At 46.9% G+C, this 25,456-nt stretch overlaps 1 protein-coding gene across 2 annotated transcripts in view; it reads left to right on the top strand.

Annotated features, from left to right (window-relative positions):
• Nucleotides 1–25,456, top strand: part of CPNE9 (copine family member 9) — a 350,416-nt gene that overhangs the window by 294,789 nt on the left and 30,171 nt on the right. For both annotated transcript variants that reach the window (XM_040359035.1, XM_040359034.1), the window contains 5 exons: nt 1,700–1,746; nt 7,603–7,784; nt 10,968–11,095; nt 11,183–11,285; nt 21,824–21,881. In XM_040359035.1, the coding sequence (XP_040214969.1) occupies nt 1,700–1,746; nt 7,603–7,784; nt 10,968–11,095; nt 11,183–11,285; nt 21,824–21,881 (518 nt within the window). The remainder of the gene's footprint in view (nt 1–1,699; nt 1,747–7,602; nt 7,785–10,967; nt 11,096–11,182; nt 11,286–21,823; nt 21,882–25,456) is intronic.

The raw sequence follows: 25,456 nt of genomic DNA, 5'->3' as shown, positions 1-25,456 counted from the left end.
TAGTGCTTCATATCAGTGGGGGGGATAGTGCTTCATATCAGTGGGGGGAATAGTGTTTCATATCAGTGGGGGGATAGTGCTTCATATCAGTGGGGGGAATAGTGCTTCATATCAGTGGGGGAATAGTGCTTTATATCAGTGGGGGAATAGTGTTTCATATCAGTGGGGGAATAGTGCTTTATATCAGTGGGGGAATAGTGTTTCATATCAGTGGGGGGGATAGTGCTTCATATCAGTGGGTGGAATAGTGCTTCATATCAGTGGGGGGAATAGTGCTTCATATCAGTGGGGGGAATAGTGCTTCATATCAGTGGGGGGAATAGTGCTTCATATCAGTGGGGGGAATAGTGCTTCACATCAGTGGGGGGAATAGTGTTTCATATCAGTGGGGGGAATAGTGATTCATATCAGTGGGGGGAATAGTGATTCATATCAGTGGGGGGGATAGTGCTTCATATCAGTGGGGGGAATAGTGCTTCATATCAGTGGGGGGGGATAGTGCTTCATATCAGTGGGGGGAATAGTGCTTCACATCAGTGGGGGGAATAGTGCTTCACATCAGTGGGGGGGATAGTGCTTCATATCAGTGGGGGGATAGTGGTTCATATCAGTGGGGGGGATAGTGCTTCATATCAGTGGGGGGGATAGTGCTTCATATCAGTGGGGGGGATAGTGCTTCATATCAGTGCTTCATATCAGTGGGGGGGGGATAGTGCTTTATATCAGTAGGGGGGTAGTGGTTCATATCAGTGGGAGGAATAGTGTTTCATATCAGTGGGGGGGATAGTGCTTTATATCAGTGGGGGGGATAGTGCTTTATATCAGTGGGGGGAATAGTGTTTCATATCAGTGGGGGGGGGATAGTTATTCATATCAGTGGGGGGGGGAATAGTGCTTCATATCAGTGGGGGGATAGTGCTTCATATCAGTGGGGGGAATAGTGCTTCATATCAGTGGGGGGAATAGTGCTTTATATCAGTGGGGGGAACAGTGCTTCATATCAGTGGGGGGAACAGTGTTTCATATCAGTGGGGGGGGGATAGTTATTCATATCAGTGGGGGGGGGGAATAGTGCTTCATATCAGTGGGGGGATAGTGCTTCATATCAGTGGGGGGAATAGTGCTTCATATCAGTGGGGGGAATAGTGCTTTATATCAGTGGGGGGAACAGTGCTTCATATCAGTGGGGGAATAGTGTTTCATATCAGTGGGGGGGGGATAGTTATTCATATCAGTGGGGGGGGGATAGTGCCCAATGGGGCCAGATAAAGGCAGGCAAAGGGCCATATCCAGCCTGTGGGCCATAGTTTGAAGACCACTGCTCAGGATCAAGACTCATGGGGTTGTAAAGGGATGGACTTGAGGGACGCGTCTCTTTTTCTTTTCAACTCGTTAAGTAAATAACTCTGTAAGCGGGAAGATGAATCATGTTGAGGCTTGTAATCCCGCCGTGGCGGCCATTCCGCCATACAGCGAAGAGCAGCGGCAGCAATCTGCTCAGCGAGGCTCTGCCAGCTGAAGTTCATTTAATACACTATAGAGGAGTCCCATACTTCTATCTATCATTGAAATTACATTCAGGGAGTAGCAGGGGAGAACCTGGCAAATTATCCAGCCGTCACATCACAGATAGTACACGAGGTGGCAGAAGAATCCGCAATTACCTTTACTTGTTTCTTTTTCTTTTTTTTTCTTCTAGGACGCAATTAAACTTCACAGTTGCCATTGATTTCACAGCTTCGAACGGTGAGTGTGATGAAGGATTTTTTTTTCTATCTCTCTCTTACCTCCTTGCAACTTTCTCCCATTATTCCAATTAATTGCAGGAGTCTCATGGCCGTGAAAGCAACAAGGATCTGAGCGAAGGGGGGGGGGGGGGGTTGCTATGATAACACAAAGATGCAGGTTGCCCGTAGAGGTTAAGTTCACTATCAGGACGCACAGATGCTGCCTGTTCTGCTCGGCGCTTAATGAGGCTGCGAGATTCACTCCCGTCCACGAAGCAGCGGAGTCCATTGGTAGATGCTGCGATGCTGTAAAGGGTGAATGTTTATCGTTCCCAGGCCTTAAAGGGGAGTTCCACCCACAATTTCACTTTTTAAATATAATTACCCCTGTAATACACAAGCTTAATGTATTCTAGTAAAGTTAGTCTGTAAACTAAGGTCCGTTTTGTTAGGTTGTTACAGCATTTAGATTTAGTTTATAATCTAGAAATAGACCGTGGCCATCTTAAGTGTGGGCATCATGAAGCCAGACTGTATGACTTCCTGGATTTCAGCTTTGCATATCTCGCACATGCTCAGTGCACAAGCAATGTAATAGGTTTCAGTCAGGTTTGCAAGGACTACTGGGAAACATGATGCCTATCTCAGAAACCCTTGCAAATAGCCTAGGCAAATAAGGAGGAGGAAGTAATGAAGGACTACAAAATAAAGGTATTTACAAGCAACAAATTAAATAAAAATTGTCCATTCTGAACACTATGAGATTAGAGCATGCAGCACAGACAAACATAAAAAAAATGGGTGGAACTCCACTTTAAAGCTGAACAAACAGCTATGGGTTTCTTTTACATCCAATGGATATGTATTCTTGTCCAGCCAATCCTGAGATATTACACAACTCTGCCACACTGCCATGGGTGTGTGGAGGGGGGATGCCAGGTGTGCCTGGGCAGAGGCGGCTCTAGGCTTTGTGAGGCCTTAAGCAGAGGCAAATAAGGCGACCATGAGGCCCCTGTGAGTGTGAGGCCTTAGGCGACTGCCTAATTATAGAGCCACCTCTGTGCCACAAATGGGCACTGACTGGCAACATGGATACATCAGTGCCACCCCACAGTGTCCATCAGTGCCACCCCACAGTGCCCATCCATGCCCAGTGCCCACCTATCAGTGCCCATCTGTGCCACCCATAAGTACCCATCAGTGCCACCCATAAGTGCCGCCCATGAGTGTCCATCTGTGCCGCCTATGAGTGCCCAGTGCCGCCTATGAGTGCCCATCAGTGCCGCCTATGAGTGCCCATCAGTGCCGCCTATGAGTGCCCATCAGTGCCGCCTATGAGTGCCGCCAATCAGTGCCCATCAGTGCCACCTCATAGGTGTGCCTGGGCAGAGGCGGCTCTAGGCTTTGTGAGGCCTTAAGCAGAGGCAAATTAGGCGACCATGAGGACCCTGTGAGTGTGAGGCCTTAGGCGACTGCCCAATTATAGAGCCACCTCTGTGCCACAAATGGACACTGACTGGCAACATGGATACATCAGTGCCACCCCACAGTGTCCATCAGTGCCCATCCATGCCCAGTGCCCACCTATCAGTGCCCATCTGTGCCACCCATAAGTACCCATCAGTGCCACCCATAAGTGCCGCCCATGAGTGTCCATCTGTGCCGCCTATGAGTGCCCAGTGCCGCCTATGATTGCCCATCAGTGCCGCCCATGAGTGCCCATCAGTGCCGCCCATGAGTGCCCATCAGTGCCGCCTATGAGTGCCCATCAGTGCCTATGAGTGCCCATCAGTGCCGCCTATGAGTGCCCATCAGTGCCGCCTATGAGTGCCGCCAATCAGTGCCACCTCATCGGTGCCCATCAGTACTACCTCATCGATGTCCATCAGTGCCATCTCATCGGTGCCCATCAGTGCCGCCATATCAGTGCCCGTAATTGAAAGAGAAAACATACTTATTTACCAAAAAAATTAACAGAAAAAAATAAAAATGTAATTTTTTTCAACATTTTCAGTCTTTTTTTAGTTGTTGCGCAAAAAAAAAAAAATCGCAGAGGTGATCAATTACCACCAAAAGAAAGCTCTATTTGTGGGGAAAAAAGGACGCCAATTTTGTTTGGGTACAGTGTAGCACGACCGCGCAATTCCCATTCAAAGTGCGACAGCGCTGAAAGCTGAAAGCTGAAAACTGGCTTGGGCGGGAAGGTGCGTAAGTGCCCTGTATGGAAGTGGTTAAGGGACAATATTAGAGTTAATACAAGCAGCCAGTGAAAGCTCCCTCTAGTGGCCAATCTACCTGTTTTTTTTATATATAACACAATATCAAAAATATGGAAGTTCCAGCTTGTAAAAATGTTAAAGATATATAAAATAATAATAGAATGTGCCCTTGCTGAAAATATGCAATACTTCCCATTTAGAGTAATTATATGAAAGCACACTTCAGGTCAGGTATGTACACTCTCATAACTCTAACTAGCTAAGTCTGACCTCTGCGCCGTGCCGTTAGTTAGTTTACATTAGGAATTTGTTGAATTGGATTTTTATGTTGTGTGGGTTGTGTTTTTTTTTTTTTTTAAACCAAAGCTCCATATTTAACCCTTTTCTATTGTCCTTTCTGAACACTGAAGTCATTTAGCATTTGCGGCTCCTGTGACGGGGTGGATTTGCTAAGTGTTGACAGTTGCTCAGCTGGCGGTAACCAGGCTCAGTGGTTTGCAAACTTCTCTAGGCGTGCGCAGCTGGGAAACCTGCTGTGTGTCTGCATATCGTCAGATCACAAATTGGTAACTCTTTGCAACATTTTGGCCCGGATTCACAAACAGCGGCGCATATTTATGCCGCCGTAGCGTATCTTCTTTACGCTACGCCGACGCAGCGCAGAGAGGCAAGCACTGGATTCACAAAGCCAGTGCTGCCAAATCTGCGCTGGGTTTCCTAGGCGTAAGCCGGGCGTATGTGGAAGTGTGCGTGAGCCATGCAAATGAGGCGTGACCCCATGCAAATGATGGGCGGAGTCTCAGACAGATACGTATAATGAACGGCGCATGCGCCGTCCCGTGGACACATGCCAGTGAGCATGCTCACAAACACGTCGGAACTACTCCCTAAGATACGCCGGATCACTGCCTACGGCGTGAACGTAACCTACGCCCAGCCATATTCACATCCAACGTAAACTACCGTATTTATCGCGGTATAACGCGCTCCCGCGTATACCGCGCACACCCAAAGTGACCCCCAAACCTGTGGAAAAAAAGTTATTTTTGTACTTACAGTTTTGGTGTCTTGCGCGGCGTCCATCGGCGGCCTCGTCGGGTCCGGCGTCCTTCTGCGGCTTCGGGTGTCCTCTTCGGCGGGTCCGGCGTCCTTTTGCGTCGTCGGGTGTCCTTCTGCGGCGGGTCCGGTGTCCTCTTCGGCGGGTCCGGCGTCCTCGCGTCCTCCCCGCTCGTTTCCTGCGCCGAGTTTTGAATACTGCGCCAGCATATGCCGAGCGCAGTACACTCGGGCAACTGTTGCGCTCACGTCCTGTACGTCCAGGACGTGACCGCGGAAGAAGCCGAGACTGGCCGAGCCTGCCCGAGTGTACTGCGCTCGGTATATGCCGGCGCAGCATTCAAAACTCGGCGCGGGTATCGGTGTATATCGTGCACCCACGATTTGCCCTGATTTTCAGGGCAAAAAAGTGCGCGATATACGCCGATAAATACGGTACGCAAGATATGACGGCTTGTGTTCCCTGGTCCATACCTTTGCATGGGTTGCGCCTCATCTATGGGGAATAACTTTACGCCGGACGTACGACTTACACAAACTGCGTATATTATGCGCCGGGCGCAAGTACGATCGCGAATCTACGTATCTCCCTCATTTCCATATTTGAATAGAAAATCAATGGGAGCGCCACTTACGACCAGCGTAAATATGCGCCCGCGATACGACGGCGTAGGCAAGTTACGTCGGTGAGATGAAGCCTATTTTTAAGCGTATCTCAGTTTGTGGGCACGGCGCACAGATACGACGGCGCATATTTGCACTTACGCGGCGTATCTCGAGATATACGTCGGCGCAAGTGCTTTGTGAATCTGGGCCTATGTGTTTAATGCTGAACTCTGGGCACACACATGAATAGGAAGAAGCAATACATTGAGCTAATTCACTGTACTTTGTACTAACAAGGAGCATGCGGATAGGAGGAAAGAGCAGAGTGACAGAATGATAAACCCATCAGTATGCTACTTCTCCTTTACTGTCCAGTCACAGGCTAGAGGAGGGGCATAAAAAAACAAGAGTTAACGGTAGCTGTCTTACTTAAAGGACTTGTAAATCTTCATCCTATGCATTAAGGTGAAGAAACATCCTCTACTTATCGCCCCCCCCCGGAGCCCCCATTTACTTACCTGAGCCCTCGGAAGTCCCGCGTGAAGAACGCGCTTGCTTCTTGGCTCTTCTCGGCCTGCTCTTCATTGGATAGTATGATAGCAGCACAGCCATTGGCTCGAGCTGCTGTCAATCAACTTCAATGACGCGAGGGGCGGGGCCGAGTCCTGTAGTCGGCGGCTATGGACTCGGGGGCACGCCCGCAAGGTAACCCCCTTAGGAGAGGGCTTCCCAGGGGGGGGGGGTTACCAGAAGCGGAAGGAGCCGTGACAGCCACTGAGGGACCCCAGAAGACGAGGATCGGGGGCCACTCTGTGCAAAACGAGCTGCACAGTGGAGGTAAGTATAACATGTTTGTTATTTAACCACTTAAGGACTGCCTCCTGCACATATACGTCGGCAGAATGGCACGGCTGGGCAAATCCATGTACAGGTACGTCCTGTACTAGTACCCAGCCGTGGGTCGTGGGCGCGCGACCCGGTCCGAAAGCTCCGGGACCGCGCGTCCCGCGGACCCGATTGCCGCTGGAGTGCGGCAATCGGTCCCCGGAGCTGAAGAACGGGGAGAGCCGTGTGTAAACAGGGCTTCCCCGTTCTTCACTGTGGCGGCTGCATCAATCGTGTGATCCCTTTTATAGGGAGACACGGTCGATGACGTCAGACCTACAGCCACACCCCCCTACAGTTGTAAACACACACTAGGTGAACCCTAACTCCTACAGCGCCCCCTGTGGTTAACTCCCAAACTGCAACTGTCATTTTCACAATAAACAATGCAATTTAAATGCATTTTTTGCTGTGAAAATGACAATGGTCCCAAAAATGTGTCAAAATTGTCCAAAGTGTCCGCCATAATGTCGCAGTCACGAAAAAAATCGCTGATCGCCGCCATAAGTAGTAAAAAAATATATATATATATAAAAATGCAATAAAACTATCCCATATTTTGTAAACGCTATAAATTTTGCGCAAACCAACCGATAAACGCTTATTGCGATTTTTTTTACCAAAAATAGGTAAACGAATACGTATCGGCCTAAACTGAGGAAAAAACATTTTTTATATATGTTTTTTGGAGATATTTATTATAGCAAAAAGTAAAAAATATTGCATTTTTTTCAAAAATGTCGCTCTATTTTTGTATATAGCGCAAAAAATAAAAATCGCAGAGGCGATCAAATACCACCAAAAGAAAGCTCTATTTGTGGGAAGAAAAGGACGCGAATTTTGTTTGGGAGCCACGTCGCACGACCGCGCAATTGTCTGTTAAAGCAACGCAGTGCCGAATTGTAAAAACCCCTTGGGTCATTTAGCAGTATATTGGTCCTGTCCTTAAGTGGTTAAAAAAATTTAAAAAAAACATACAGCCCGGGGGTTCAGATTTAAATTGATATTTATATTCTTTAGGGACTTCTCATCTCTTGGCTGCCTCTGTATCTGGAGTAAGTTCTGCTCTTATGCATGCACTAACTGCTCTACTTCTCTGCTCTTCCCAGGTAACCCCTCACAGCCCACCTCTCTCCACTACATGAACCCGTACCAGCTGAACGCATATGGCATGGCACTGAAAGCTGTCGGAGAGATTATCCAGGACTATGACAGTGACAAATTTTTCCCAGCATATGGATTTGGTGCCAAGCTCCCACCAGATGGCAAGATTTCCCATGAGTTCCCGCTGGTGCGTAAATGTCTTCTAACATATTTTCCTCAGTCTAGAGTTAACGGGACTCGAAAATACTCCAATGCTTCCGACTTCACATGCACAGGTTGGGGACTGAAAGACTTTCCCTTGGAGAATTCGGAGGCTTACCTAATGCAATAAGGCAAATTGAGAAAAAAAATTAACCCAATGGCCAATCAAAATTCCTCACCCTTGATTTTATTAACTATTCCAAACAGATAAAGACTGAAATATTTGCTAAATGTTACAGAACATCTTTAGTCTGCCATTTACATACCTCCCAACCGTCCGTGATTTCGCCGGAACGTCCCGCGTTTCGGGGTAAATCACGCGGTCCCGCGAGCACTGCTATTGTCCCGCGATTTCGCGGCAACCCCCCCCCCCCCCCCCGCAACTCTGATCCGTGGACCCCCCCGCGCAACAACTCTGATCCGTGGACCCCCACTCAACAACTTTGATCCGCAGACCCCCCCCCCCCTCAACAACTACTTTTGGGGGGTATGCTCATTTGTCCCTCATTCTGAAGTTGAAAAGTTGGGAGGTATGCATTTAACATGCAACAGATATTCTGTCAGTATGTTCTTTAAAGCAAACCTGTCATAAAACTCAGGGGGTACCTGAAATACAGGGGGCTTCCATAAATACAGGGTGCAATACAAGGGGTGCCAGAAATACATTGAGTGCCATACAGGGGGTGCCAGAAACAAAAAGGGTGCCATTCAAAAGGGGTGCCATACTAGTGGTGCCAAAAATACAGGTGGTGCAATTCAGCGGTTGCCTGAAATACAGGGGGTGAATTGGGTGTGCCTGAAATACAGGGGGTGACATACAGTGGTGCAAAAATATACAGGTGGTGCAATACAGATGTTGCCTGAAATACGGGAGGTGGCAGAAATACAGGGGTTGCCTGAAATACAGGGGGTGCAAGAAATGCAGGATGTGCTTAAAGTGCAGGTTCACCCAAAAAATTAATTTTTAACATTACATTCAGCCGAGTTGTCCTAATGACAATCGGCTGTTTTTTTCCCCCCGTACATACCGCATTTCACCGCCGCTTCCGGGTATGTCGTCTTCGGGACTGGGCGTTCCTATCTGATTGACAGGCTTCCGACCGTCGCATACTGCGCGTCACGAGTTGCCGAAAGAAGCCGAACCTCGGTGCGCAGGCGCCGTATAGAGCCGCACCGACGTTCGGCTTCTTTCGGCAACTAGTGACGCGCTGTATGCGACGGTCGGAAGCCTGTCAATCAGATAGGAACGCCCAGTCCCGCAGACGACATACCCGGAAGCGGCGGTGAAAATAAGGTATGTACGGGGGGAAAAAAAACAGCCGATTGTCATTAGGACAACTCGGCTGAATGTAATGTTAAAAATTTATTTTTGGGTGAACCCCCGCTTTAAAGGGGTTGTAAATGTTTGTTTTTTATTTTCTAAATAGGTTCCTTTAAGCTAGTGCATTGTTGGTTCACTTACATTTCCCTTTGATTCCCCTTCTAAATGTTTTTTTTCTTTGTCTGAATTTCTCACCTCCTGTTCCTCCTCAGTAAGCTGTTCTGGCTGACTAATCCCCAGGGGGTGATGGGGGCAAGCTTACTGAGGGGGAAACATTTAAAGGGAAATCAAAGGAAAAGGTAAGTGAACCAACAATATAAAGGAACCTATTTAGAAAATAAAAAAAAAACCTTTACAACCCCTTTAAAACAAGGGGGTTGACTGAAGTACAGGAAAAGCCATTACAGGGGTTGCCATAAATACTAAGGGTGACTGAAATACAAGGGGTGCCATTCCAGGGATATCCTAAAATACAGGGGGTTTCAAAAATATAGGGGGTGCCAGAAATACAGTGGGTTCCATACAAGGCATGCCTGAAATACAGGGGGCGGTAAGCAGAGGTTGCCTGAAGTACAGGGGTGCCATACAGGGGGTTCCTGAAATACATGGGGTGCCATTGTTGACCCCATTATGAAAACACTAGTTGACTGACCGCTATGCTAACCAACTAGCATCAGTTTATTTTGATTTACTGGCCTTCAACCAGTCCAAACAGTGGGTGCTAGAACAGGAGGGCCATGTGTGTTCCGTCTGCAAGCAAGTGTCCCCAGACAAACAAAAATGGGCATCTGGAACACTGCTCTCCCACCCAACCCATGTAGAGTGTGCTTTATGGCCTTGGTCAGTGCTTCTCCACTAACTGAGCCTACTAACGCATTTCGCCCCACCTCACCGAGGCTAAGGGCCAGATTCACAGTCGAGATACGTCGGAGTATCTCAGATATTCCATCGTATCTCTCAGAGTATCTATGCGACTGATTCATAGAATCAGTTAAGCATAGATATCCCTTAAGATCCGACAGGTGTAATTGTTTTACACTGTCGGATCTTAGGATGCAATACTGCGGCCGCCGCTGGGGGGAGTTTGCGTCGTAAACCAGCGTCGGGTATGCAAATTAGTAGTTACGGCGATCCACGACGGATTTTCGCACTCGCTACGTCGCTGCTAGTCTAGTTTCCCATCGCAAAGTTAGTCGTCGTTTTGGGTGCCCTAACTTTAGACAGCACACGTATGTGCTGTATAAAGTATGGCCGTCGTTCCCGCGTCGAAATTAAAAAATTCACGTTGTTTGCGTAAGACGTCCGGGAATACGGAAGTATGCTACGCACGTCGCCGTTCGACAAAATGACGTCACTTCGCGCAAAGCACGGCGGGAATTTCGAAACGGAGCATGCGCAGTAGGTCCGGCGCGGGAGCGCGCCTAATTTAAATGGCACACGCCCATTTATATTACGCGGGCTTACGCCGGAGGCCGCCAGCGTAGGTTTTCATTGCAAGTGCTTTGTGAATCAGGCACTTGCGATGAAAACTTGCGGCGGTGTAACGTATCTACGATACGTTACGCCGCCGCAATTCTACCTGAATCTGGCCCTTAGTCCCCAGACAAAGTCGATAAGTCAACAAATGCAACATGACCCTTCTTCCTCAACCAGTGCTCCGTTCCGGGACCCGCAATAAGACCAGGCCAGGAATGATGTTAAGAGAGTAGATGCAACTTTTAATCCGGCCATTTACATATCATTGGAACGTGATGGATGTACTTAAATAAAAGAAGGACATATATGCAGCTCCCTAATTCTTGCAAGTCTTTATTTGTGTCTTTTTATACCTCTCTATCTGTTTTTTAGAATGGAGACAATGATAATCCAAACTGCGTTGGTATACAGGGTGTGCTGGAGGCCTACTTTAAAAGTCTTCGAACGGTTCAGCTTTACGGGCCAACCAACTTTGCACCGGTTATTAATCAGGTTGCCAGGTAAGTGGATTGCGGACATTTGACCCGACGTTGGAGGTTTAGTCATTTTTTTGTGGTTCTGAGTTTTTTTTTTTCTTGCCCCTTTAGTGCCGCCGGTGAGGTTACGGACGGTTCCCAGTATTATGTCCTTCTGATCATCACCGATGGAGTAATCTCTGATATGGCACAGACCAAAGAAGCTGTTGTAAATGTAAGTCTGTACAGTTAAACTCTTTATTTAATTTCACTAATCAGTCCTTTAAAGTTTCTCTACTTCGCTTGAGAAAAATAAAAACTTTTCTGCTTTATTCTGTACAATAGACGACTTATGGCCACGCACTGCACAGCTGCTTCATGTCCCGGGGTTAGAAAAGCAATCAGAGCATCATGCCAATGGTTGCAAAGTTTGGAAGCTTTTAAATGTATTAATAATTTATTATCATGGTAACATAAGATACAACACCAATGCACTTTGTGGGTTAGAACAGTCTAGATTCCTCAGGGCTTAGAAAGCTGTAGGGGACAGATCGGTAGGACTCTCGGATCTTTAGAAGTTCAGAAAATACGTTTGCACAGTTTGCGCTCAGATTAAGGGCTTTAGCAGCTGGCACTGAGAATATTGCACAGGGACTGTGCATGAGAACACGGCAAGCTAAAAAAAGACTTCTATAAAATGAAAAGTCTTGTTTCTACTCTTTACCAGGTCTCTGACGGCAGCCTAGCACCCCCGGCCACAGGCTCCGGCCCACTACTCAAGCCCAGCCCCCCAGCCAAAGGCTCCAGCACATCACTCCAGGCACAGGCTCCAGCCCACTACCCTTGCCACAGGCCCCAGGCCATCACTACAGACACAGGCTCTAGCCTAGCACTCCAGCTACTGGCTCAAGCCCAGTACCTCAGCCACAGGCTCCAGCCTAGCACTCCAACCTCCAGCCCCGTCCCACAGGTTCCAGGCCATTATTCCTAACACCCCAGCCATAGGTTCCAGCCCACTACTCTAGCCACAGGCTCTAGGCAATCACTACAGACACAGGTTCCAGCCTAGCACCCCAGCCATAGACTCCAGCCTACTACCCTAGCCACAGACTCCAGGCCATTACTCCAGATACAAGTTGCAGCCTACTACCCCAGCCCAGCCCCCCAGCCACAGGCTCCAGCCCATTACTCCAGCCACAGGCTCCAGCCCACTACCATAACAACAAGCTCCAGGCCATCACTACAGACACCAGGCTCCAGGCTAGCACCTCAGCCATAGGCTCCAGCCTACTACCCTAGCCACAGACTCCAGGCCATTACTCCAGATAAAGGTTTCAGCCCACTACCCCAGCCCAGCCCCCCAGCCATAGGCTCCAGCCCATCACTCCAGCCACAGGCTCCAGCCCACTACCCTAACCACAAGCTTCAGGCCATCACTACAGACACCAGGCTCCAGGCTAGCACCTCAGCCATAGGCTCCAGCCTACTAACCTAGCCACAGGCTCCATGCCATCACTACAGACACAAGTTCCAGTCAAGCACCCCAGCCATATTCTCCAGCCCACTACCCTAGCCACAGGCTATAGCCCATTACTCTAGACACAGCCTCCAGTCTAGCACCCCAACCACAGGCTCCAGCCCACTACCTCAGCCACAGGTTCCAGTCTATCACTCCAGGCACAGTTTCCAGCCCACCACCCTAGCCACGATTCCAGTCCATCACTCCAGGAACAGATTCCAGCCTAGTACCCCAGCAGCAGGCTTCAGCCCAGCACCCCAGCAAAAAGCTCCATCCCAGCACCTGAGGCACAGGCTCCAACCCACCACCCTAGCCACAGGCTCCAGGCCATTTCTGCAGACACTACAGACACAGGCTCCAGCCTAGAACCCCAGCCATAGGCTCCAGCCCACTACCCTAGCCACAGGCTCCAGGCCATCACTACAAACACATGCTCCAGCCTAGAACCCCAGCCCTCCTGTATTAATATGCTTATTTTAAGCCCCAGTTTTAAAACCCAGTTCTGTAAGGCCACTTTACTAACCTCTCAACTGCTGTGCATTATCTGGCAAGGCTAGAGTGCAGCTCTTCAGGCCACCCCTTACATGTGTGAAGTTGAACAAAGATTTTATCATTATAGTATGTTTCATCAACATCCATATTCTTGTATCAACCCTTCAAACCAACTGAATGGTAAACCTGCAACAAGGAATGTATTAGCGGTCTAGAGAATGGATATCAGAGGTGAGTGTACATAGGTATTGCACAATACTGCTATTATCAGGCAGCTCACTGTACAAGTTATTTAGATAATTATCCGCCAACTCAGATATTATGCAATCCAACTACTATTCAGCACCTCAGTGATCCCAGCTCATTAATCCCAGCACAGTCACATCATAATAACAAGAGAAGTATGAACTCACAGTGTCAAACTGAACAAAAGTGCACAGTGCTGATCTCATTGATAGAACATATTATCCTGTCACTTCTGAGACACTCTGAGGGTTATTTACTAAAGGCACAGTGGTGACAATTGATGGCACAGTGGCTGTGTTTGATGGCATGGCACAGTGGCTGCGTTTGATGGCATGGCACAGTGGCTGCGTTTGATGGCATGGCACAGTGGTGCGAATTCATGGCATAGTGACTGCATTTGATGGCATGGCACAGTGGTGATAATTGATGGCACAGTGGCTGCGTTTGAAGGCATGGCATAGTGGTGACAATTGATGGCACAGTGGCTGCGTTTAATGGCATGGCACAGTCACTGCGTTTGATGGCATGGAACAGTGGTGCGAATTGATGGCATAGTGACCGCATTTGATGGCATGGCACAGTGGTGATAATTGATGGCACAGTGGCTGCGTTTGATGGCATGGCACAGTGGTGACAATTGATGGCACCGTGGCTGCGTTTGATGGCATGGCACAGTGGTGACAATTGATGCAACAGTGGCTGCGTTTGATGGCATGGCACAGTGGCTGCGTTTGATGGCATGGCACAGTGGCTGCGTTTGATGGCATGGCACAGTGGTGCGAATTGATGGCATAGTGACTGCATTTGATGGCATGGCACAGTGGTGATAATTGATGGCACAGTGGCTGCGTTTGATGGCATGGCATAGTGGTGACAATTGATGGCACAGTGGCTGCGTTTAATGGCATGGCACAGTCAATGCGTTTGATGGCATGGAACAGTGGTGCGAATTGATGGCATAGTGACCGCATTTGATGGCATGGCACAGTGGTGATAATTGATGGCACAGTGGCTGCGTTTGATGGCATGGCACAGTGGTGACAATTGATGGCACCGTGGCTGCGTTTGATGGCATGGCACAGTGGTGACAATTGATGCAACAGTGGCTGCGTTTGATGGCATGGCATAGTGACTGCATTTGATGGCATGGCACAGTGGTGACAATTGATGGCACAGTGGCTGCATTTGATGGGCACAGTGAGGCTGCAATTTTTTTCAAAAAAAGTCCTGCGTTTCTGCAAAAAAGCATGAAAAAACACATTGGTGTGAATGGAGCCTGACTGTCCTTGTTCCTTTCATTCATTGGGTTCTAAAAAAAAGGCATGTAATGGAATTTGAAAGATTTCAGTTTAAAATGTCATTAGCATGTTGAGGAGAGGAGAGGGAGGAACCAGAGACGGCAAAAAATAAGCAGATTAAACTTTAGCTTGAAAGTAGATCAGCTGGTAAATGGCTAAATTGGTTTATGTGTACATAATGCAATCTGTATATTACACGCTTAATGAAATGTATAGCCTTTGCGGGGGGTTTTTTTGTTTTGTTTTTTTAATGCAACCTGTAAAAGAAATACAGCGCCTTGAAAAAGTATTCAGACTGATTGAAATTTCCCACATTTTGTCACGTTACAAACGAAAACATACATGTATTTTATTGGGATTTTTTGTGATAGACCAACACAAAGTGGCACCTAATTGTGACGTGGAAGGAAAACGATAAATGGTTTTCCAATTTTTTTACAAATAAATATGTGAAAAGTGTGGCGTGCATTTGTATTCAGCCCCCTTTACTCTGATACCCCTAACTAAAAGTAAATAGAGTCCACCTGTGGGTAATTTAATCTCAGTATAAATACAGCTGTTCTGTGAAGCCCTCAGAGGTTTTTTAGAGAACTTTAGTGAACAAACAGCATCATGAAGGCAGTGGAACACACCAGACAGGTCAGGGAAAGCTGTGGAGAAGTTTAAAGCAGGGTTAGGTTATAAAAAAAATATCCCAAGCTTTGAACATCTCACAGAGCTCTGTTCGATCCATCATCCAAAAATTGAAAGAGTATGGCACAACTGCAAACCTACCAAGACATGGCTGTCCACCTAATTTCAATGGGCAGGAGCGCATTAGGAGCAGTGAGTTCACCGCTCCTAATGCGCTCCAAGGAAGCTGCTGGCAGGACTTTTTCTGCCGCCCTGCCAGCGCACCGCTCCAGTGGAAAAGCCTTTGGGCTTTCACCAGGGGTCAAGTCCTGGGGAAAAAAGTGTGGGAACTCCCACCCAAGATCCACTCCCCCACCAAAAAAAATTATACGCTCATATGCATATATATTTCACACCCCTTTAGATTACACAGCACCCTGCATCACTGGACCCCTTTACATTACACATCACCCTGCATCACTGGACCCCCTTACATTACACAGCACCCCGCATCACTGGACCCCCTTTACATTACACAACACCCTGCATCACTGGACCCCCCTACATTACACAGCACCATGCATCACTGGACCCCTTTACATTACACATCACCCTGCATCACTGGACCCCTTTACATTACACAACGCCCTGCACCTCTGGACCCCCCTACATTACACATCACCCTGCATCACTGGACCCCTTTACATTACACAACGCCCTGCACCTCTGGACCCCCCTACATTACACAGCACCCTGCATCACTGGACCCCCCTACATTACACAGCACCCCGCACCACTGGACCCCTTTACATTACACAGCACCCTGCACCACTGGACCCCTTTACATTACACAGCACCCTGCACCACTGGACCCCTTTACATTACACAGCACCCTGCACCACTGGACCCCTTTACATTACACAGCACCCTGCATCACTGGACCCCCCTACATTACATAGCACCATGCATCACTGGACCCCCCTACATTACACAGCACCCTGCATCACTGGACCCCTTTACATTACACAGCACCCTGCATCACTGGACCCCTTTACATTACACAGCACCCTGCATCACTGGACCCCCTTATATTACAGAGAGAGGGGGTCAGAGAGAGAGGGGGGGTCAAAGAGAAAGGGGGTGTCAGAGAGAGAGAGGGGGGATCAGAGAGAGGGAGCAGGGTCTGGTCAGTGAACATGCTTTCTCACTTGGAATGGTTCCAGGGGCTGGCACAGCGTGGATGCTTGTTTTTAATCTTCCCGCCCACCTCCCCTTCTTCACAGACGGGCACACAGGAGGAGGGACGGGACTCGGGAGTGCGAAGCACTGAAGCTGCTTGGGATATTCAAAAATATAAAATACAAATACAAAACCTCCATACATTCAATTTAAATCATAACTAAATTGGCTTTGTATGTCTTGTAAACAAATAATGACAGCTACTTTGTAAAATCTAAGCAAAAGTCAAGCCAGTACCTGCTGTCTAACTTTTGGTTGTCTCATTGCTCCAAGGGTGTCTGGGATTGTAGGGTCAAAAAGAGCGCAGATGGAGTAAATAGAACAGGTAGCACACACAGGAATAGAACGAAATTAAGAAAAAAGCTTGAACAAAAGTGCGTTTCCTCTGGGCAGTGTGAGAAAGAGCAGCCGCTAATAAGCCAATATCCTAACAACTGAGAATAACAATTAGTGTCTAAAAATCGAGCACATTCAATGCAGGCCTCCCAGTAGGCTAGGAAATGAAAAAAAAGCCCTTTCTGACTGCTGATGAAAATCTGGTTTAATGAAGAGTTGACATTAATTCCAATTAAAATAAGGAAGGTTAATAATAATCCCACAGAGCGCACAAGAGAGATGTTTGTAGAAAAGAGTGCGTACAGAACAAAGCCGGCCAAGAAGGTTTTTCTGCCAGCTGAAAAGCCTGGCACAGCTAAACTGTGTTGTTTCTGTAGAGCGCCCCATCAAGGGGCTTCACCACAAAAAAAAGAGAGAGAGACCTCGTTATTATCGCCAATGGGCCATGGGAAGTTCAGACTTCTAATTATGGCCTGGAGCGCTTTCTAATTTTTCTGCATGCGTCTTTGACTTAACTGGCTTCTTTAAAATGGACTTGTGCTTTTTCTGTAGGAACAAAATTGATTTAAAGGACGCTAATCCCAAAAGGCAAGCTATTTCATGTGTAAGGAAATATCATTAACCTTCATGATTTTGCAGACCCTGAGGGAATATTTGAGGCAGATCCCTCAACCCCAATTAACTGAAGACAAAAAATGTAATTATTTGTACAGTACTGCTTCCCCATAACCTACTATTACTTTTAGCATGGGCTGTAGCTGGTGGTGCAGCTACATGTCATGCTTACCCCCAATGCAGGTGGTAAGTCACTATAGCTGGCTGTCACGTCACCTGTGGCCAGGTGACAAGTGCACCCCGTTGGGGTCAGGGATGCACCTCAGGGTAGTGAACCCTATAGCCGACTGCTGCTGTCAGAGAGGAAGCATGAACCCAAGATCGCCCAGGGCGCGGAGTCTAAGAGCCAGCTTTGTGTTCACCAGAGCCTCTAGTGGTGAGGATGGCCTTCGCCGCAGCTGGATCCAGGTCGCGACCCCTGGGATCCCCAAGGTCACGCTCCACAGAGAGAGAGAGGAAGCAGCAAGCAGGACAAATGGAAGTGATGGGTAAGCCGAGGTCAGGGCAACAGGCAGACAGGGTAACCGAGGGACAGGCAAAAGGTCAAGGGCACAGGCAAACAGGAGAAGTCAGGGACGAGCCAAAAATGGTACACAGGAAGATGATCGTAGCACACTGCAGACAGGAACTTAAGCAAACAACACTGTTGAACAGCACTGCAGGCCTGTAGTGCAACAGTTAATATAGACTTCCTGGGATGGCCTGGGTGGGGCCATCCCTGAAGTAGAGGAGATAAGAAGGTAACCAGAACAGAGTCAGGCCTCTTAATGGACAGATGGAAACAGGTAAGCTGCCAGACTATTGCATATCCATGACACTGGCTTTTGTGTTCTTCACCTATAGCCCCCTCTTCCCCATAAGGCAAGCAATCCTACCGGTACTCGGTTGCCCCCAGGACTTATACACAATGCTATAGAGCCTGGCTGGGGCAGTTAGCAGACAGGCAGAGAGGTGCAATGACAGTCCAGATACAAGGCAGGCAAGGTTCAGAATAGTCAGGGTCAAATCTGTAGCCAAAATGCAGGCAGAGTTCAGAGAATAGTCAATATCCAATCCAAGGTCATCAATGAGGGAATCCAGAAGAGCAGGACAGATAAACAGAGAGCTTGGAGCATGTGTAACAAATGCAATATCACAAGCATAAGCAAACTTAAATGGCTTAAATCAGGTTTGGTCTCCACCCAAAGACTGGCCACATCAATCACCTTTCAGGTGCACAAACAGATAGGGAAAATGTATCACAATCAAAACCAGGATGCTGGAATGATACCATCAGATATTAAGGATCAGGAGCGCTACACGCTCCTGATACTACAACACCCACCAACTTGACACGGAAAGTAAAAAAATTATAATACGTTCATAACTAATTGAGAAGTTGTGCAATGGGATGAGCCAATATACCAAATTCTAAAAACGCCTTATACGGGTTTTAATTGGGTTTCTTTTGTAAAATAACAGTGAGGGACAAATGAGAAGGAAAGAGGGACAGAGGGACTTTGTTCCGAAAGAGGAACAGTCCCTCAAAATCAGGGGCAGTTGGGAGCTATGTGTACCTTTCATCTTCATTAGTACCGGGTGTCCCAAAACACGAGGGCTTAGATGAATGGCAGTTTCCAGCTACAAACTTGATGCTTTGCCCTTGCCTGAATGCTTCACTAGCAACTCTATATAAGCACATTATAGAGGTGTGCCAGATATCTAACTGCAGCCTGCAGTAGAATTTGTTATATTGATAATCTGTAATTCAAGGCACTTGTGAAGATAAGAAGACACGTGCAGGCACATCATGGTCTACATCTGCTATCTTTATGAAATGTTAGGTTTCCAGGCTGATTTTAAGATAATAGTTTGCTGGGAAGTTTTGATTTCTGCTGTGCCAGCCAAGCTGTCCAGGGAACATTTTTGAGCATTCTTCCTTTATATTTGAATATTAATTTCTCTAATCAGCTTGATGTGTTCCAGAGGCTTGAACTGAAAGCTTTAAAGCGGGGTTTCACCCGTACATAAAACTTTTTCCCCCTAGATTGATGCTCGTTTTGTCTAGGGGAATCGGCTAGTTGTTTTAAAATATGAGCATTACTTACCGTTTACGAGATGCATCTTCTCCGCCGCTTCCGGGTATGGGCTGCGGGACTGGGCGTTCCTTCTTGATTGACAGTCTTCCGACAGGCTTCCGACGGTCGCATCCATCGCGTCACGATTTTCCGAAAGAAGCCGAACGTCGGTGCGCAGGCGCAGTATAGAGCCGCACCGACGTTCGGCTTCTTTCGGCTACTAGTGACGCGATGGATGCGACCGTCGGAAGCCTCTCGGAAGACTGTCAATCAAGAAGGGACGCCCGCTCCCGAAGACCCATACCCGGAAGCGACGGAGAAGATGCATCTCGTAAACGGGTAAATACAGCTCATATTTTAAAACAACTAGCCGATTCCCCTAGACAAAACGAGCATCCATCTAAGGGGATTTTTTGAAAAAATGTTCTTATGGGTGAACTCCCGCTTTAATATTTAAAGTTATGAATACTTCTAAAATTGGGCAATCTCGGATGATGTTTCCAAAATAGTCCTGCTTCAAGTAAATATTTGAAGGTGCTTGCAACAGCTTGCAGAGGGGTCTCCATGTAGCTGACCATGCTAGAAGGTTAGCATGGTTGGTCCACCCTTGCTGAATACAGTGACATTAGGATAATGGATTGCCTTAGGCTTCGTACACACGATAGGTTTAACCAGAGGACAACGGTCTGATGGACCGTTTTCATCGGTCCAAACCGATCGTGTGTGGGCCCCATAGGTTATTTAACCATAGGTTAAAAAAAGCCAACTTGCTTTAAATTTAACCTATTGATTCCTAACCAGTGGGAAACGATCGTTAGTAGGCACAAGCATCGGTTAAAAATCCACGCATGCTCAGAATCAAGTCGACGCATGCTTGGAAGCATTGAACTTCATTTTTTTCAGCACGTCGTTGTGTTTTACGTCACCGCGTTCTGACACAATCGTTTTTTAACCGATGGTGTGTAGGCACGACGGACCATCAGTCAGCTTCATCGGTTAACCTATGACAACGGTCCTTCAGACCGTTCTCATCGGATGGACTGATCGTGTGTACGAGGCTTTAGAGGTGAGTACAAGCAGTAAGGTTTTTGGAGCATCCTCATTAAAGGGTCATTCTGACCAAAATTTTCCTTTTCAGTGTTGGTAAATGCTGGAGTGTAAACCTCATACACACGATTGGACTTCCATCTGACTTTTCCGTGAATTTTGGTCCGAATGGGTGTTGGCCGTGAACTTGTTCTGCATATACAAGGCAGAACATTATCAGCCAACTTTCACCAAATAAAATGGTTTTTCAGCTCTTTACCGCCACACTTTGGGCAACTTCTGCTATTGTTGTGTGATCTTTAGCATTGGTTCTGAGCATGCGTGTTTGTACTTTGGACTTGTGTACACACGATTGGATGAGCCGACGTAGGACATTTGTTGTCAAAGTTTGAGAGCTTTCACAGCGAACATTTGTCCGTTGAAAAACCAAAAACAATTGTCCAATGGAGCATACACATGGCGGATTGTCCGATTAAACACGTCCGTCGGACCGTTGTTGTCAAAAAGTCAGATCATGTGTATGGGCCTTTAGATGACCTGAGAGTTGGGGACTCCTAGGTCTGTATGTCCACTTTTACTGAGATTAAAGGCCTCAGCCTTGTGTAGAACGTCTGGGACTGTATTGCGTATATCCTCCTTTGACCACAGGGTAAGGTGTAAAGGCCCATACACACGATCAGACTTTTTGACAACAGCGGTCCGACGGACGTGTTTTATCGGACAATCCGATCATCTGTATGCTCCATCGCACAATTGTTTTCGGTTTTTCAACGGATAAATGTTCGCTGTGCATGCTCTCAAACTTTCCGGCAACAAATATCCGATGGAGGATCATCCGAACATGTGTACACAAGTCCATCCAACTAAAGTCAAAAGTACAAACACGCATGCTCAAAGCCAATGCTAAAGATCGGACAACAATAGTAGAAGTTGCCCAAAGGGAGGCGGTAAAGAGCTGAAAAAACACGTGATTTGGTGAAAGTTGGCTGAAAATGTTCTGCCGTGTGTGTGCGTATGCAGAACAAGTTCACGGCCAACGTCCATTCAGCCAAAAATCCAAGGAAAAGTCAGATGGAAGTCCAATCGTGTGTATGAGGCTTTACGTCGATCTGTCGTTTTGGTTTATGTAACTAATCAAAAATCATTTTGTAGACTTTGACAAAACAACAATGCAATCACTGTGCAGTCACCATTGCAATAGCAGTTGTAACATAGAAAATGTAGCCACCCTTTGCAGGAAGTCAGCATTTTTGGTGTTTGTGGATTACAGCTTCCATGGTGTAAGTAATGTCATATACTTGATGTCTTGCAGGCTTCATCGTTACCATTGTCCATTATTATAGTGGGAGTTGGACCAGCAGAGTTTGATGGTAAGTCTTCTGGTTTACCTAAAAGGTCAAATATTTTTTGCTGTACCATTTCTACAAAACTTTTTTTTTTTAAGTCATTTTAACCTTTTAATATCTTTAATATTTTAATTTTGTTGTATTATATTTTTCATTCTCATAGTTCACATACTAATTTATTAGTGATACTTCTATTGGCTATCTATATATCAAAAAGTGAAATGAGCACTGCCTGATAACGGATTATAAATAGGTAAGCATACAGATCTTTTCATATAGGTTAGGCAGGTTAGGTAGGCGGAAAAGGGGAAGGGAACATTTTTTTTAAATACTGTAAATGTGGTTAGGCTTTTCTTCTAATTTATAGTAACACTAAATAGCACTGCCTGATACCGGTGGTCCCTGGGTTACAAACAAGATAGGATCTGTAGGTTTGTTCTTAAAGTGGAGGTCCACCCTAAATACAAAAAATGCACCAAAATCCTGCAAAAAAAACAGAAATGGCGGTTGCTATGCGGATGTTCCTAATCTGCCTCTTCCCATACTGCAGCAGGTCTTCTTCCTCAGACTGTTCTTCTCCGATCTTCTCCGCCGCTTCCGGGTATGGTCTTCGGGAGTGGGCGTTCCTATTTTGATTGACAGGCTTCCGATGGTCGCATCTATCGCGTCACGAGTAGCCGAAAGAAGCCGAACATCGGTGCGGCTCTATACTGCGCCTGCGCACCGACGTTCGGCTACTTTCGGAATATCGTGACGTGATGGATGCGACAGTCGGAAGCCTGTCAATTAAAATAGGAACGCCCAGTCCCGCAGCCCATACCCGGAAGCGGCGGAGAAGATCGCTCTCTACAACGGTAAGTACTGCTTCGATTTTAAAACTAGCCGATTCCCCTAGACAAAATGAGCATCAATCTAAGGTTAAAAAATGTTAGTTCCGGGTGAACCTCCACTTTAAAGTGAACCTACAACCCAATCAAGCACACTAAATTATATTTACAAAACGGCAAGCCCAGGCTTATCTCTGCATCTATAGGAAATGTAGAGAAATAAATATTTAAAGTTTACAAAATAGAAACCAAAATCTTCGTTTTTTTTTTTTTTGTCTATGAGAACAGAATCTTGCTGGCTTGCCAGCGCTCTAATAAGAACACACAGCAGGTGTTTCTGCTCTAGAAAGCCGTCTTTGAGTCTTTGCTGTAATATTTGAAGATCTTTAAGAATAAATAACTTTACTTTAAAAACAGCTAGGAAGGTCAGAAAGAGCTGGTTTAAAGACCTTATCGTCTCCATTTACACTTGAGCAGAGCTTCTTTGACTTTATTAGCCTTTTTTAATTGATTTTTGCATGATTTTCAGGCTTGAGCATTTAACTTATTTTGTATTACTTATCTAAAAAGTGATTACAAGGCAAGAAAATGCATGAAAAGCGTGCATTCGACAAGTTTTTGCATGTGTAGCCAGGTCCCAGGTCCCCTTTGGTTTAATGAGAACCTCCAGAGTTAGGCATAGCTGACATCCTTCTATGTAGAGTGGGTTTTGAGGCATGGTGGGTGTAATGCAAGGTAGATTCATGGGTGCCAGACACTTCTTAAACGCAAAGAGATTTATTGTCTCTTTAACAGAACTGTGGGAGAGAGGGTTGGGGCCAGGACACCCTTTAGTGGTTGCAATGTTAATTGTCAGACTCTGAGACTTCTATAGGTAGACAGCCATGCAGGGAAAGGCACCCAGCCGGACACCACCTCTGCATGTGTAGACACGCTCCTATGACAATAATCTTGAACAGTTCATAACAAAGGTTACAATGAACTCTTTCACTTCCTCTACAGTCTACTATTGTAGATCTTCACTCAACTGAGCTCCCAGTCTCTCTTATTAGACTTGCTGATCCACTGCCACTGGATCTCCTGAGCTCTTCCAACCTTCTCACTCAGTATCTTCCTCAAGTGTCACCCCCGCATGCCGCATCCCTGCTGGGTTCCTAGCTTGGCATCCAAGATACTTCTCAAGCAACACCCCACTGGCTTTCTCAGTCCCTAGCTTGACAAACAAGGCTGCTCTGCAAGCGTCACCTCCGCTAGCTGGGATCTGGCTTGACACCTCCTTAAGTTCCCCAATTCTTCACCGTCCCCGGTTGGTGAGAAGGCTGCCTTGGTACTTGTTTCAGCTACTCACAGTGGTCCCTGGTAACAAAGTGGATGGTCCCTTAGTGGCGACAGCTTACCCTCTACCTCCGACCATCATAGGTTCTGCAGGTTGGAGAACCGTCACTTTTGGCTGGACTGCAAGCTGCTGCCCCAACCATGCGCTGCTCTTCTGCTTCTAGATAGACCCTCAGACAGCCTAGCAGCCAGATGTCCCTGAATAGGCTCCAGGCAGCACAACATATGTCCACGTCCAGGTGGCACAGAACCCTGATCACCCGACCTCACCCAAATAAATAGTTTCTTCCAGCAGGCCAAGGGACCCAAGAAGATCCCTGCCCATTGGCTGAGATACCCCATCTATTCTTTATCTGTCCTTGCAATGCCCTTGTCCTATCTAATGCCACCAGATACCCGGCCATCTAGTGACAGAAGAGAGAAGTGCAGCAATTCCAGAATTAGGGTGGAATCAATTGATCCCCTATCAATTGGCCAAGGAAACTATACCTGGCAGGTAAATGTACTAGCAACCCTGCCTAAACATCAGGGTGCTACACATGTTTTACATCTGCTCCCATTATAAAAGTATTTTGGGGCCAAAACATGTGACCCATGTACTCATGTACTTTTTCAAGCAAAAAGTGACACAAGACTGAACAGTATGAAAATCCTAGTGTTGAGCGTTGTGAAGTCGTGCTTCAAATTACTAAGGTATTGATAAGAATATGTAAATAGTTTTAATGTCTATAGTCTGGGACCAGGTGCACTTTAATTATTGAGGGAAGGGGGGACCCGAGATAGCGGGCGGTCAGACCAGGCTTTAAACATTTCTTATAGCAGTTTCAAAGGGGTGATGTGTGATCGGTTTTGCGCTTCCATACAAGCCTATAGAGATGCAGATACCGCTTGAAGCAGGTCAACTGCTGGTTACACACAGGCCTGTCGCTACAAGGCAGGCAAACCAAGCAATTGCTTGGGGCCCCCGAGCTGGCCTGGGGCCCCACGCTTCCTATATGCTGCAGCTGCCTGAGCGCTCTATAGGGAGCCTGCTGCACTGCTGCCTCGAGTCATCACTTCTCCTTCTCTGTAGAGTGGCCGAGCTCCTCTTCCTTCCTCCTGTCAGTCCTGACTCCGGCCGGGTATCGCGCGGTACAGAAGATTCAGTTTCCTGTTCCCGGCCGGACTGACAGGAAGTGCACACTGAGTCAGTTATATATATAATAATATGCGCTGAATATTAACTCAAATAATGTGAAAACCGTAATACAGATGGTTCAATACTCTAATGAACCAAAAGGTGTATGCAAAAAAAAGGAAATGAAAAAAAAATCCAAACAATTAGTCCAATTACATAGACGTGTACCAGTGCTTCTCAACAGGTTGTCCACAGGAGAAGCACTGGTACACGTCTATGTAATTGGACTAATTGTTTGGATTTGTTTTTCATTTCCTTTT

The sequence above is a fragment of the Rana temporaria genome, chromosome 7, assembly GCF_905171775.1.
Source record: "Rana temporaria chromosome 7, aRanTem1.1, whole genome shotgun sequence".
Lineage (NCBI taxonomy): Eukaryota > Metazoa > Chordata > Amphibia > Anura > Ranidae > Rana > Rana temporaria.
This window is presented reverse-complemented; position numbering and strand designations above follow the sequence as displayed.